The sequence below is a fragment of the Artemia sp. Qi Xiang Cuo genome, chromosome 16 (genome assembly GCF_049724085.1).
Source record: "Artemia sp. Qi Xiang Cuo chromosome 16, ASM4972408v1, whole genome shotgun sequence".
Classification (NCBI taxonomy): domain Eukaryota; kingdom Metazoa; phylum Arthropoda; class Branchiopoda; order Anostraca; family Artemiidae; genus Artemia; species Artemia sp. Qi Xiang Cuo.
In genome coordinates, this window is record NC_142809.1 from 40,440,423 (window position 1) to 40,455,308 (window position 14,886).

The 14,886-nt window shown below is 36.2% G+C and overlaps 1 protein-coding gene across 1 annotated transcript in view; it reads left to right on the plus strand.

Moving 5' to 3' along the window:
* The window catches only part of LOC148942902 (heterogeneous nuclear ribonucleoprotein K-like), a 72,909-nt gene that overhangs the window by 18,331 nt on the left and 39,692 nt on the right, over nucleotides 1–14,886 (plus strand). The window contains exons 2-3 of the mRNA XM_089102752.1: nucleotides 195–239; nucleotides 7,266–7,622. Of these exons, the coding sequence (XP_088958878.1) occupies nucleotides 218–239; nucleotides 7,266–7,622 (379 nt within the window). The 5' untranslated portion in view covers nucleotides 195–217. The remainder of the gene's footprint in view (nucleotides 1–194; nucleotides 240–7,265; nucleotides 7,623–14,886) is intronic.

The following is a 14,886-nucleotide window of genomic DNA, read 5'->3' on the forward strand; positions in this document are numbered from 1 at the left end:
AATCAAATGGGACAGTCTTAAATAATTTGAAGAAACCATCATCCTGCAGTTTATAAGATGCATTCTTCAAAACTGGTAAGAACAATTTTCTTTGGAACTGGCATTTCTAAGTCCCTGAATCTGATTCTCAAAGCTTTGTTACTGGTATGAATAGATTTTTAATTTGCATTGCTTAGTCATTTCTCTTTTTTCAGTCTTAACAATACTTGGACAAAACATGCAACGTACAGAATATACAGGTCAGTCTTTATTTTAATTATCTTTTTGTGAAACAAGTTGGATGCTAGAAGCCACTGCAATGAGGGCAGTCAAGTATACCTCCGATTAAATATGTGTCCTTTCATAGATCAAGGAATACATGCTTGATGTTTTCCAGATGAATTGTATAAGATATTATTTTGAATAGTCTTATATCAACCAAAAACCGTCAAAGAATTAATGTATCAAGCAACTTTTTGCAATGCTCTTTGAAAATTGATTTGGTCTCAATTTCTAAGCCTACAATGAAATGAAGTTACTTTGTTTGCTCAGTGCTTCATAGAAGATGGGTTGCCACTAATTCTGCTTTTTGGGAACCCAGCTGGGCAAGAAGTAGGCTGTTCTAAAAACTGCAGGAAAAGATAATAAGAACATATTTAAAGAAAGTAGCAACCAAAGAATAAGGTGTTAAAAGTGAATCTGAACAGAATGGGATAGACAGTCATGTTCAACTGTGTTAGTCTTGGGTAGCTTGTTGCTGTATAGAGTTGCTGGTAATGATAGTAGTAGAAGCAGTTGACTAGTGTTGCTTTTAAGTAAGTAGCCCTGCTCTTTCGGATTTTTTAGAGGTGAAGGCTTAAATTGCCCCATAACAGAAAGTCTTATCTCCCAACAAGAAAATTTTACAGGTAACATGGTAAATACACTTCATTATTACCTGCTCCAAGTTTTGATGTGTAATGCCCGTGCCACATCATAGTCACTTCTATCGATAAAGCAAGCCAAATATTATGAATGACATGGCAATTTTGTTGATTTTAGCGTCACACTTGTATTTAAAAGGCAAAAAATCAAATCTGCAAGAAATTAGTTTAAAGAGTTGGCACCAACAGTAATTTTTGTCCAACTCTTCTCTATTAATGCTTAGTCTTCTTAACTTTTGTGAGATTCATCTCCCAGATAGAAAACCGCCGTTCTAAGCTCATATGTTAATACAATACATTTGTTTTTCAATAGAAAAATTACTTTTGTTGGTAAAATTTACTAATTACCTTAGTGAAAAAACCATTCAGGTTAGAAGCAGTGAACATCATACAGTGTTGAAAAAGTACACACAACCTTCCAAGAAGAGGGGCTGCAGTTCTCTCACGAGGGGACCCTGGTCCAAAAAAAAAACAGAATTAAGAGAACAAATTTAAAAGAATACATGAAAAATAATCGTCACGTTGTTTATTTTTTGTATTAAGCAAAAACTGGGTAAGCTGTACGCTTGTCTTGCTGTATTATTCTGATTCCAAGTAATGCAGTGTTTATGAACTTTTGGCTTATTTACCAAGATTTATTAGTCTAAGGAAATTCTTGTAGTTTTAAAAAGTGCAACCCCCTATCCCCTTCAAAAGGAGGGCATAATCATGATGAAAATTATGCCATCAAGTTCAGCATTTCTGTGGACATTGCAATCAAGGTCTAAAGCTTCTTCCTAAAGACAAGAGATTTTCGTATTTTCCAGACAAGGATAGTTACAGAAGCATGTTTCTTAGAATGATCAGTTTGAATCACTGGTTGGGTAGTATGGAAGAAATCTTTTTCAAACATGAATTTTGAGTTCCTGTGTCCTTTTTCAACCCATAGTACCGTTTTCTACCATTCTGTGCCAAGAGTGACAATTTTAGCCAAGGAATAAGGTCCTCATTTACTAGTAGCCATTATCATGTTACACTGTTGTACATTATACTGATATCAAATAGCCTTGTTTAAAAGCTCCCAGATTTGAAAAGAGCCATTCAACTCTTTTACTTCATTTCCAAACAGGATGTCCAGTCTAAATATAATGGATGCTTTCCATAAAGGTCAATATTGAAAGATTCATTTTAGTGGCTGTATACTGTACAATATTGCTAGTATAAATACTACCTTCTAAGAAGGGGATGTTAAGAGTTGGCCCGTGAGGGGATTTTGAGACTTGGAAGTGCAATTTTTAGCTGTGGATCTACTGAAGTTTTCTATATAATTCTGAGAATTTCTCTAGTCTGGAAAATTTCTCAGATTTTTTATTCAGTTCTGTAACTTTTTGACATGGATTGTTTCACGGCGCTATGTAGTAAGAATTAAACCATCATTGAATTTTGTCTATGCCAATCGAAAAAAGATACAAAAAAAACATGCAAATCATACAGTAAGCGTAAGATACAGGACAATATTAAACATGTTGACTTTTTTCGTGGGGAGGGGGGGGGGCAATGGAAAACAAAAGCAGGTCACCCCCCGAATGGAGTGGGAGGATGTAATAAAAGAGTTAAAGGAAATGGGAACTTATTGGGAGGATGTAAAGAGGATGGCTTTGAATAAGTTGGGATGAAGGAGGGGTATATGTAGCTGTGTTGGCCTCAGGTGGCTTGGCACTGCAGTGAGATGTTTATAGTAGTAGTTTTTATGCAGGTGGGGCCTCCGGGCCCTTGCACCCTCCCCCCCCCCCTCGAAAAAAAGAAGGAACGTGTTTACAATTTGTCCTATATTTTTACAATTTTCGTATGACTCGCATTTTTTGTGTTTTTTTCTTCGAATTTGTGACCATCCCGCCTCAGAAATAAATTTTATGGTGGTGTGCTTGATCGTGAACTAATACGTGTCAATTTATTTTTTTGTTACTTTATAATTATACTCACAGAAAGTTGTGTATAGACGGGAGGAGGGGGAAAATGTAAAAATTTTTGGAGTGCCAGACCTAAAACTAGTGCTCTGTAAGAAAAAAACAATCCAAACACTTCTAATATAAATAACAACAGAAAATTACCAAATTATTCGAGACCGTTTAATACTTCGTCTTTGATGCTATATAATATGATGATATACAAATTTTTTTTTAAAGAAATTTGTCCAAAAAAAGGATTTCAACATGGTTAGCTTTAGATTTACTTTGTTGTGCCATTGGGAATTTTTACAATTTTTAATCACAAGTGGGGATAGGATTTGACCGAGTCTTCATAGCAGAAAAATTGCATTTGTAAACACATTGAGTTTTACTGTTTGAATAGTACATTTGAGTTCTATGGTTTCAAGCATAAGAGATTGCTGTTGTCCCTCGGATCTTTTCACCCCATGGGAAGCTTATAATAATGGCGTTGGAAGCTATAACAGTAATAGCTATAATAGATGATTTTTCTATTTTTAGGGAACATTCAGATAAATATTGGAAGGTCGGATGGGGGGGGGGAGGTAGGCATAAACTAATAATCTCTCTTTATTCCCAGAAATATTTTTTGACTTACCCTGAAATATGGGTGTTGCTGGGTGATAGTCCCCCTCTTACTGTAGATTTTTGTGTGTAAAATTAAAGCTTACATTCATATTCTTACCGGTGTAAAAAGTGGAGAGGTAGAGGACATATTAGTGTCCTTATCTTTAAAAAAAGATTGGCTAAAAAGGTCTCGTTGAAAACCGTGGAAATTATGACTAAATTTGTTTGCGGATATTTCGGACTTCCTCCCTCCTAATGAATATTTGGACGGGCGCAATTTCTCAGGGATGATTATCATTTTCGAAGCGTTGGTTTTAGAATGTTAAACTTTAGTGTAAAAATTGGGGGCTAAAGGATGGAAGAGTACGGTCCCTCATATTTAAGAGAGCCCTCGATTAAATAGTTCGTAGTAATAAACAGCAAGTGAATAGAAACGGAAACTCTAAAAAAGGATTTTGATGGAAATATTTGTGACAAGAAAGTCTATTATCTACACTGATTCTGAGTATGTAAAATGCATTAATTTTAGATTGCTCATCAACAGCTGGTACCACATGAAAAATTGTGTAATTTTAGAAACAGGGATTGGACTTTTCCATAAGGGGACGCAGTCTTGATGCAAACTATACAATGAAGTTCAGCATGTATGAGAACCCTAGAGCCACCAAATTACCAAATTTATTGCTTGTCTTTAAGAGACGGATGATAACGCAAGTGACCATCCATGGTCAATATTTGTCTATTTAAAAAAAATGGTTCATATCAGGGACGTACGCAGGGGGGGGCCTCCGGGCACGCCCCCTCCCCCCGAAATTTCATGATTTTTTTCATTTTCCCATAATTTTCTGATTTTTCTCACAGAATAATGGGTTTGAAGGATTTGCCCCCCCCCCCTCGAAACAAATTGCCCCCCCGAAACAAATTCCTGCGTACGTGCCTGGTTCATATGAATGAACGTTCAATTATCTTGTTTCCTGTTTAAGTAACAAAGAAGATTATACCACAGGAAATTGTCGCATTCTAGCATTTTTGCCTGTACAGGGCCAAATTAACTCTTGAAAGGGTATTTATATAGCCTTTTAGTCTCAGAGGTAATTTTGGCGTGCGGTATACTATTCATCTAGTAAAACCAATGGCTGTAGAATATTGCACTGTTACGCATTTTCAATTAAGGTGTTAGGGGTAGGATTGGACTCAATGTATTCTCTTATCCCAAAAAGCGTTTTAGGCCCATGTTTTCAAACTTCCTATGAGAGGTGCTTCACATGAGTTGACAGAATGCTGAGATACACACATAAAGTGTAGGGGTTGAGAGAGAGAGAGAGAAAGAGAGTCGAATTTGTGACCTTCCTCACATTTAGGTGACCCTGGGTACGGCATTAGAAATGAACAGAATTAAATAAATAAATTTTTTCCAAATGAAAGTAATGTGTAATTAAAACTTAAAACGATAAGAATTATTCCATACATGAAGGGAGTTTCCCCTTCTAACCCCTTGCTCTTTACGCTAAATATTGACTTTGTCTGCTGTGCTTTAAGGAGGTAATATTCACAGTACCTTGGTTTTGAAGCATTTGCCTCAGACAATACGATTTTCTTTTCAAATGTTTTAAAAGCCAATCGATAAACTTAAAATTTGCAGTTACCCATTTTATAAATTTGTTGCACTCGTAAATACTCTCAACATAGCACTTTAATACTGGCGTAAAGAGCTAAAACTAGCGTTAAGGAGAGGGCAGCCCCCCTCATGCAAAGAATAGTTCCAGTTCTTTTTTAGTTTTAAAGTAGCTTTTTAATATTTTGATTATTTTTTTATGTAAAATTTAAATACTTTGCAATTTTGTTGGAATTATCTTTAGAAATTTTAGAGGACCCTTTCACCGTAAAGACATACAATTAGCACATCTTGGTTGAGAAAAAAAAATGTTTTTTTTTTTTTTTAGCCTTGTCTGACACACAAAATACATTTCTCCAGACACACCCTAGCACCCAATAGGCTCGATGCTAGTGGAAGGGGAATATAAAAGATTCTTTCCGGAGGGAGGGCAGAACAGGATTTTTGGGCAGGTGTTTCAAGAAGGGGTACTTGTGACCTGGCGAGGAATATGTCCTCCCTCCTCCTCTTGTTTGATATGTTAAACGCAGTCTCACTACTGATCAAACAGTTTGTGGTAACGAACTGTTAGTAAGGAGCGACCCGGCTCAATATTAACCGAAACTCTAAAAAAGGGAATTTTCATAACAATAGATATATCAAACGAATCGGCTTATTATGATGATTCCAAATAAATACGTTTCATTAACTTTAGTCTACCCATTAAAGGATATGAACCTGAGAAAATTAGCCTGATTTTCGAAAAAAGGGTGAAACACCCCTTAAAAGTGATGAAATTTTAATGAAAATCACACCATCAGATTCAGCGTATCAGAAAACCCTACTGTAAAGCAAGCTCCTATCTGCAAAAACGTAGTATTTTGTATTTTTTGCCAGAATAAAAGATCACAGATGCGTGTCTATTTTTGTTGTTGTTTTTCTTTCCAGGGGTGATCGTATCGACCCAGTGGTCCTAAAATATCAGGATAGGGCTCATTCGAATGGAAATTATAAGTTTCCTTGCCCTTTTTAAGTGACCAAAAAGATTGGAAGGCAACTAGCCCCCCTCCCCTTCACTTCTTCCGCAAAATCGTCCGATTAGAATTATGAGAGAGCCATTTTGCTGCTCGTAATTTAAAGACCTCATTATTATGTCTTTGGGTATAGCTAGACCCCCCACCTCCCACAGACCTAAGGGAAAGGTCTTTAAGTTTTAACGATTGCCCAATGTTTGTTTGCATTGGTATTAGTATTTGTACTAGGATTGAAAATTTTCACTGGGATTGAATTATCTAGAGAATATTTCCGTGGGGAGGGGGATTTCTCCGTGGAGGTGGGGCCAGATTTCGTGGCAGTATTGAAAAAAAAAACGATCAGAAATTAAATAAAAAAAACAAGTTTTTTCAATTGAAAGTAAGGAGTAACATTAAAACTTAAAGCGAACAGAAATTATTACGTATATGATGGAGGTTGCCCCCTCCTCAACACCTCGCACTTTATGATAAAGTCTGAATTTTATCCAAATTCTCTAACAACGACTCTTGAAACAGAAGGGTCATTTATTTGTAACAATAATAAGATTTTTTAAATGTACTAAAATATAAAGAGCGAGATGTTGAGGAGGGGGCAACCCCCTTCACATACGCAATAATGTCTTCGTTTTAAGTTTTAATGTTGCTTCTTACTTTTAGTTGAAAAAACTAGTTTTTTTTTATTTAAAAAAAGTAAAAAGAGACAAGTAAAGAATCTGGAAATTTTATGATGGCAATACCCAACGAATTCAATACCATTGATGCACATAGATTTGGCTCTTGGAGGGGGGGGGGGGTAGGAGTTTGTTTGTAGGACGGGAGTGGGGTAAAGTAGAAGTGCTGTTTTATGTCACTATTTTTCAGGGGCGGGGTTCTTTCTTCTGTTTGGAAATGTGTAGTACCCTGCATTGTATACTGTACCATTTCTCAGCAGACCGAACTGCAACTCTAGAACAAATACTTGCACCAAATACATGCACCAAAATCTTATTTTCTTTTTCATGTAAATTTTTCCGTGCTAAAGTCCCGTCCACTTGCCTCATTTATATCCCTGAGAAATTGCTCGATATTTGCCATTCTTTTTGGATGTACGCCACCAGCTTGGTTGCCAAAAAGAAAAGAAAAAGAAAGAGCCATCTGCCCTTTTTTTAGTTCAAGCCCAGACTTCATTTGAGTGTCTGTTGACTGTAGAAAACACTTGCAGGACTACAAATGGATTCTGGTTCGCTTGGACAGAGCTATGGAAGTATGGAGGAGTATGGCGCAAGCGAAGCTAATCCTCAAAGCAGTTTTTCTAGAGATGTGTTTCAAAGCTATGCTGACGACTCTCAGGGCTCACAAGGAAATACAAGGGAACAAACGTTGAATCCAACCAATAAACCTGTTTCTATTTTTGACCTTTCACTTCCTAAGATTGACCCTTCTTGTTGTGACTTTTGCATTAAGCAAGCCTCGACACCGTCGTCAGCAAAGCAGAGCTTATTGGATCTTGCTAGTGGCTGTACTTGTCGACCTTTCATCACCCCCTTGCCGACTCGACCCGCCCCAACATTCAATCAAGGTAAAATACTTTTTGAATACCATAATTAAGTCATCCCGTTCCTCCCTTCCCTGTCCTTTTGTTTTATTTTCGCTTTTTCATCTAATTCTTTTTTTTGTCAAAATTACGAAAAAAGACTTAAGAACCGGTTGGATATTCAGGCATCCGATTTTTATTTTCTTTTAACCTCGATCTCTTCGAATTATAAGAATTTCAGTGTATCTTCCCCCTAATGAATTTACGCCCAAATTATTCGGTTTACCCATATAAGTACGTTGCAGATGCACATGGGTAAAATTACAGGGGAGGATTAAGGAAATTTTTCCTGTGATGTATGAAATACCCCAAAGTATATTATATTGTCTCGATTTACATATTTATCCTTGAGGGACTTTCCCCTGTGTCTAGATTTGATAGCACGTGTGTGTTTTTGATAATTCCGAAAAATTATTTCCCTCAATCCTCCTTTTGGATTGGGTCAACTGTTGAGTCATTTTAGCGTAATCAAAACAATTTACTAAACCAAAATATTTCAAAAGTTGGCATTAAGACCACAACTTTCAAGAAGAAACGCTGCGATTTATGCAAGTTGTGTGATTCGTACAAAATTTGAGAAACCTTTGAAATAATTTATGACAGGAAAATTTACGAAATATCATGATTCCACGTGAAACCTGAGGAAAATATGCTAAAGCCGATTTGACTACGGGAAAGAAAAAAAAAAAGAAAAAAAAGAAGAAATGTTTCCATATAAAGGTAAGGCATGTCGATAAAACTTGAACGAACAAAAAGAACCCTAAATATAAGGGCGGAGCTCGCTCCTCCTCAATCCTCTGCTCTTTGAGCTAAAGTTAAGCTTTGTTTTTAATCACTCTCAAATTGAGTGCTCATTTATGTATGCAATTACTGATCAACTATATCATTACTTTCTAATAAGCTCTCAGTAAAGTGCATTGAAGTTTCGCATAAAAAAGTTTCTCTCTCAAATTTTAGGCAATTTCTCTTCATTTTGAGTCTAACGCTACTCTTTAAGAAGTAGTTTTTAATTTTAGGTTTTTCCGCTATTAAGTTGGTTATATTTAATAAATTATAAACTGTATTAAGGCACTTAAGAATAAAACGCACCACCTCGCTGAATTATATACTTGGAAACTGCGAAATCTTTTTATGGTTTTTCAGTACCTTAAATCGAATGGCTGTATATAAATTAATTACGGTGTTTCTTGTGAAATTGCGAGTGAGGCACAGCAATGGAAAAGGAACAAAGTGGGTCAAGATCTTTTTTCTTGCTTAAAAGGGCACTAGAATCGAACAAAAAATGATTAAATAGATCTTATCTCCATTTTCTACGATCTTTGATTTGATAAAATCGCCCACGAAGAAAGAGTTTATAGACAAAATTTTGGATCTGAAATGTCAAAAAGTTAATTTCTGGTAATACTTTTAATGGTGATCACAATTATTTGGACAGTCATGATCTCGGATCACACCCTTCTCCACTGCATATTTACATATTCGTAGTCTTAAAATTTTACATTTAAACTGTTTCCACGGTGAGAGAGGTGTTTTCCCTCAGCGCCTATTCTCTTTGCTTAATCTAAACATGTTCCTCTTAACTTGTGAAGGTCAAGTTAAGGTTCCAGGCACCACCTCTAATAGGAAGATATTAGACGTCTCTCTTAGTTTTTGTGTAATTTGCAATTTGCAGAATTCTATTTACTTGAATTAACTCATTCATACGACACCGATAATTGTCGGCCTGTAATTCTTCATTCTATACGGTGCTGACAGAGGTTTAAGGACGGAAAGCTGTATCGGCTGGCACTCATACCTCTCCAAACGGCAGCTTGCTGTGACATGATCGTCTTTTCACTTTAAGGACCACTAGAACATAAATTGGTGTTTGTATGAGCCCTCTCCTAATATTCTAGACGTATGATTTGATACAATCATCCTAGGAAAAAGAAATATGGGGCTATGATTGTCTTTCTGAAGAAAAGTACGAAATTTTGTACTTGTGTAAATAGAAGACTAAAAATTTTGTCCCGGGATTTTCAGATGTGCTGAATTCGATGGTGGAATTCTAATCAAGATCGCACCGTTTCTGAGGAGGTGGTAGTGTTTTTCTAAAATTGTCCAAGTATTCTTATGCTAAGTTTAAACTTAATAAAACTTATGTATTGGGAATCATCATAAAAATTAAAATCATTTTGGTTCATACGTTGTTTTGAAACTTATAGCTCATTAGAATTGCCGTTTCTATTGACGAGGTCGCTCTTTACTTACTGTTCATTGCAAAGATTGATCTATGAGCTTTTTTTTCATTACAATAAAACATTGTATTTCTATTTTAAAGGTCTCGTCTTGAATAATATTACAATAGTTATATCAGTGCATTTTTTTAGTAACATAGTTCTTTTAGAGTAATTATGCGCGGGCTTTTGCTCTTAGAATAATATAAAAATCTTATACATATGTAGAACTTGTGTATTTCGAATATCTATGCTATGATATTGTATGTTTAATGTGATTCAATCTTAATTTTTGATATTGTTCTGTCAAGAAGTCTGGAGATGGGAAAACATGTTTGATTGGTGCTTTTTGGATCAAAATTGTGGAAGTTTCTTATTTTGGAAATATAAATGAGCGAATTGATAAATGCTTTTTCTACTTTGCATGGACCAGAGGTGCTCTATTTTTGCATGGACCAGAGGAATGCTGTATATTTTATGACACACGAATATGCGCATATATAACTCATCCACGAGCTCAGTCATAATCTACATGGCTCAGATATTGCTCCTCAAATCCACCATCCAGAATTTGATAGACTCTGGCCAGGCGAAATAACCCCGTCAAATTGAAGAGCTTCGCTGGGACGACTTTGTGAGCAACAAAAGCCTCATTGCCTTTACTCACCAAGTGTCATTCTCAACTCAGAGTACCCAGCGAACCCTCAGATGATTCGGGAGCTTCTTTGTCTGCCACTGGCAGCTCCTGCTCGAATTACGTACAATTTTGACCCTGAATCGCATTGTTGGTCGTGCCCGAGGGGCCGACCTCCGGCTAGATGGAAGGACACCCTAAAGAAGTTCCTCAATATGGCCGAAGTTGCCTTTGACTATACCCCCCTCATAGCAGCAGATCAGACCGCCTAAAGGAGTAAAGTTGCGACGCTCTCTACGCCGCCAGCCATGCGGCAGAGGTCTCAGTCAAATAAGTCATGAATCCTTTTGATATAAAAAATCAAGCCTCTTGTTGGATCATTCTTTTTTTAACTTGAGGAAAATAATAAAAAAAAAACTTTGAAAGCGACTCTAGGCCTCTTTTATTAAGAAAGCGTCATTCCAATTCATTCCTCACTTTCTGCGTCTTGTCAATTTATGAATTTAACCTAGTAAGTTAAGGAATGATACGAACTTGTTCAGTAGCACAGAAATGAATTGGCAAGACGCTTTCAAATAAAACTGGCCTTGTGTGATAATTGAGTCAAAACACTCGCCGTTTTAAGGAGGCCCTTGACGGTTAATCATTTTGATCAAAAGCTTTCGTCCAGCGATTGACTCAAACATGATTGACCGTCTAGGAACCTGTTTGACGCTTGAGTCAAGTGTTTACTGCGATTGATAGAAAGTTCGAATGACTCAATCATTTTGATCAAAAGCAGTGTGTTACACTAGCTTTAGTCGAGATTGAAGGATAGATTGAAGGGCCAATTGAAGATTGATTGCAGCACACGTCAATCGATTGACGGAAACGTTTGATCAAAACGATTGGCCGTCTAGGACCTCCTTTACGATAAGTTTAGTTACACTGGTAAAACGGGTTTCAGCTTGTAAGCACGAGCAAGTAAAACTTAGAGTAGTTCATACTATAATTATAGAATAATTGAAACCAGGATTAATTTTGCCATAGAGGGACGTACATTAGTAAAATGTTTTCTAATGAACTTAAAAGTTTATACATGTAATTAAGTGTGTGTGTTTGTCTGGTTTTGTTTATGCGCTAAAAATTGTGCTTTTATGTCCTTATTAAAGGGTTGTAAAAATCTTGTTATCTCTTATCAGTTCTATCCTCTTCGGGAGAAAGTAGATTTGAATTTTTTGTTGTCATCGCTTTACATGTGGAAGATAGTTGGATGATGAGCCTTTTTGAGGCCTGTTTGTTATTCAGTTACTCTCAGATCCAAATTACTTATTCATCATTTTCCTGTGTTTATTTATGGTTGTAGCCATAGTGACCGTTGTTACGGTGGTTGCAGACCTATTGTTTCGTGAACTGAAACAATTCTTTTGAAAAATGACTAAGTCATAAGCAAAATGAATTGCCTTAGTTTTTGTTGCGTGAGATTTCACCTTGGCAACTTGCTAGGTCTTTTTGTACCTGGAAAGGTATAAACACTTACTTTCCGAAATTGTTGGAAAACCAACAAATATATTGTGAGATGCAACAAATATATGCTGGAAAATGTTTTTTTCTAGTACGAAAACATTAGGTTACTTATACTAAATTGGACATATACTTTTTTTAATACGTTATATATTACACTTAGTTGGAGGATTCACCCTTAAGGACTCCTAAAGTGGTCTAATAAAACAAATTGAAATCCTCAGAATTTAAGATTGTGTACGCTTAGTCGTAGCTGAAATGCAACCATTAGTACCCCACTAATTAATATCATTATTTAATTATTAATACCTTTGTAGTCTGAATATTAGTATTCTTTTTTTTTCTCTTTAGTCATGTAATTGTCTAAGCCTATGTTTGTCTCTAGTGCTCCATAATAAATCATCTGACTATATCTTTAAGTTTGTCCGTCGTATTTTAGAGGGAGACGAAAAGAATTGAAAACTTCACTATTAATACCCTTTCTTAAATATCACAGTCTCTTTAAAAAAAAAAAACATATTTTATTCGTGAAATTGGGATGAAATTTATTTTAGCTCATTATTTCCTGACCTTATCTACTCTATCGATTCTTCAGGTTACGTCGCGCATATCTTTCCCACACCTATGGTGTTTTGGAAAGGATCAAATATTTACTTGAAATTTCAACAGTGTTTTAGTTTCCTTGGCTCCGTTGATCTTTCAGTAATGAGTTGTTTAAATTTTTTTTTGTGGAACTACTAATGATGGACAAAGTCGTTTTTGATCAGGCTTTTGTTAGGACTTCCTCGTTGCTTGGTTACTTGTATGTTTTTTTTTGTTTATAGGCTTATTTCTAAGGTTCTAACGCTGAGCTATACCAAACCTAGAATCAGGAAGATAAATAATAAAATCATGTAAATGCTCTTTGTATACCGATTTTGGTTCCTGTCAAATTAATTTTATAAAGATTGTTTTTGACAAAATAAAGCTTGGTGATCGAAATAATTATACATAAGAGGTGGAAGGGGTTCCCATAGACTGGCTGAGTACCCGCTTCACAGGGGAATCGTGGCCTAAAAACTTTTTTGTCTTTTCAAAGCTCTGGGCAAAATGTAACCCCTCCCCCGAAGTCATCGTAATGTACGTTATTAAATATGCATATTCTCCTTACATTAGTTGAACAAGCGTCTTACCATGTTGGTTGGTGCATTTATTTTGTTCTTCAAAACGAAAAATGTATTACAGGGGTGTGATCATGGTCCGTAAGGTAGTGGCGAGCGTTCAGTGATTGGTAATCTCTTTTTATAACCACTCTTTTTATAACAATGAATGATGCATGTTTTATATTCATTTTCTTTCTTCGGTGGGAAGCTCTGAACGTTTTAAGGCCAGGGATGCCAAGAAGGGATTTACGCAATCCTAAGCATTTGGAAAAGGATTTTTGAGCAAGGGGTGGGATTTAAAAAGGCTTTACTGATGGGGTGGTACATATAAAAAGATAAATCTGATTATTAAAGCCAATAAGCCATACAAAGCAAATGAATGAATTAAGTTGTATTTCAGTAGTGTAATATACAAATCCGTATTCCAACAAAATTCTATTTCCTATTACAAAGGGGCACAAACTTGTTTATAAGAATCCAAATGGTCTTTTCTTGAAAAGAGGACGAGAACCCTGCACTAAAACCCTCTTCATGACCGCACTGCTGTGTCCGGTTTATTCCATCCACAGTTTATATAATTATCCAGTATGATCATTCCCTATCTCACCCATTATAAAAACCCGGACCGGGGTGCAAGTGCTCCGGAGAACGTTTTTGCAGATATAAACATAAGCGGCATCAGATCTTTTCACGGGTAGACAAGTCAGACGCGAAACAATCGGAAACAAGTGGAAACCTGCTCTTACGAATAATGCACTTTGCAACCATTTCTCATTGATAGACGCAAACACACTGATCCATAAGTGAAGAAAGAAGTGGGAGGAGCTTTTTGTTCGCACCGAGAACGAAGACCAGAAATGATCTGCGATAAGCTTACTGGATAAATTATATAAACTGTGATTCCATCTAATTGATGTTAAGTGCGATATCCTTTTTTGGTGTATTTTGTAAGTTGGATGATCCGACTGTTTTTCATGTAACGCAATTTAGTATTTAAAAAAATTTGATTTAATTTGAAAGGCTGCATATTAGGTCTAGATCTGTTTGAGGCTTTGTGTAACTCATCTGTAGAAGGGCAGTGTTTCCTTTGATTAATTTTTTTTTTTTCTTTTTGTCAGGGTTACTTGTGAATGAATGAATGATCTTTATTACCCATCAATACAAAAAAAAACGATGGAGTACAATAAAAGAAAGGAAGACAAAACAAACATGTCGTAAAGATATACATAAATTACTAATAATACCAAATTTTAAAATAGTACACCCTTCCACGGGTGAGAAGAGGACTGGTTACTTAATTTCTGAAACTGCTAATCCCCGGCCTGAACTGGTTACACTACATCAAAACGGTTAAGATTTAACTGTTCTTGAATCACCGAGGGGCCTGAAGCAAAAACTTCGCATGCTTAAAATGGCACTTTCGCAACACTCGCCTATCAGACTCAGTAAAAATGTCCCAAAATGGGGCAAATATAAAATATGTGGGAGAGCCACCCTATTATAGATTGCAAAAGGGCTTTCCGTTCCAGATTAAGCTGCGATGTAATACCGCTAGCATAATCAGTTCTAAGTTTGCGTTCAGCATTCCGAAGCAAAAGCTTTCGTGTCGTTTTTAATCGAAGACCCAATCGGGAGACCTAAATATGTAAAGCACAGTGGTGGGTGCCACCTCACTATCACCTAGACAGACACTATCAGGCACATAACTCCCGTGTAAATTAAAAAATAATACTGGGCACATAACTCCCGTGTAA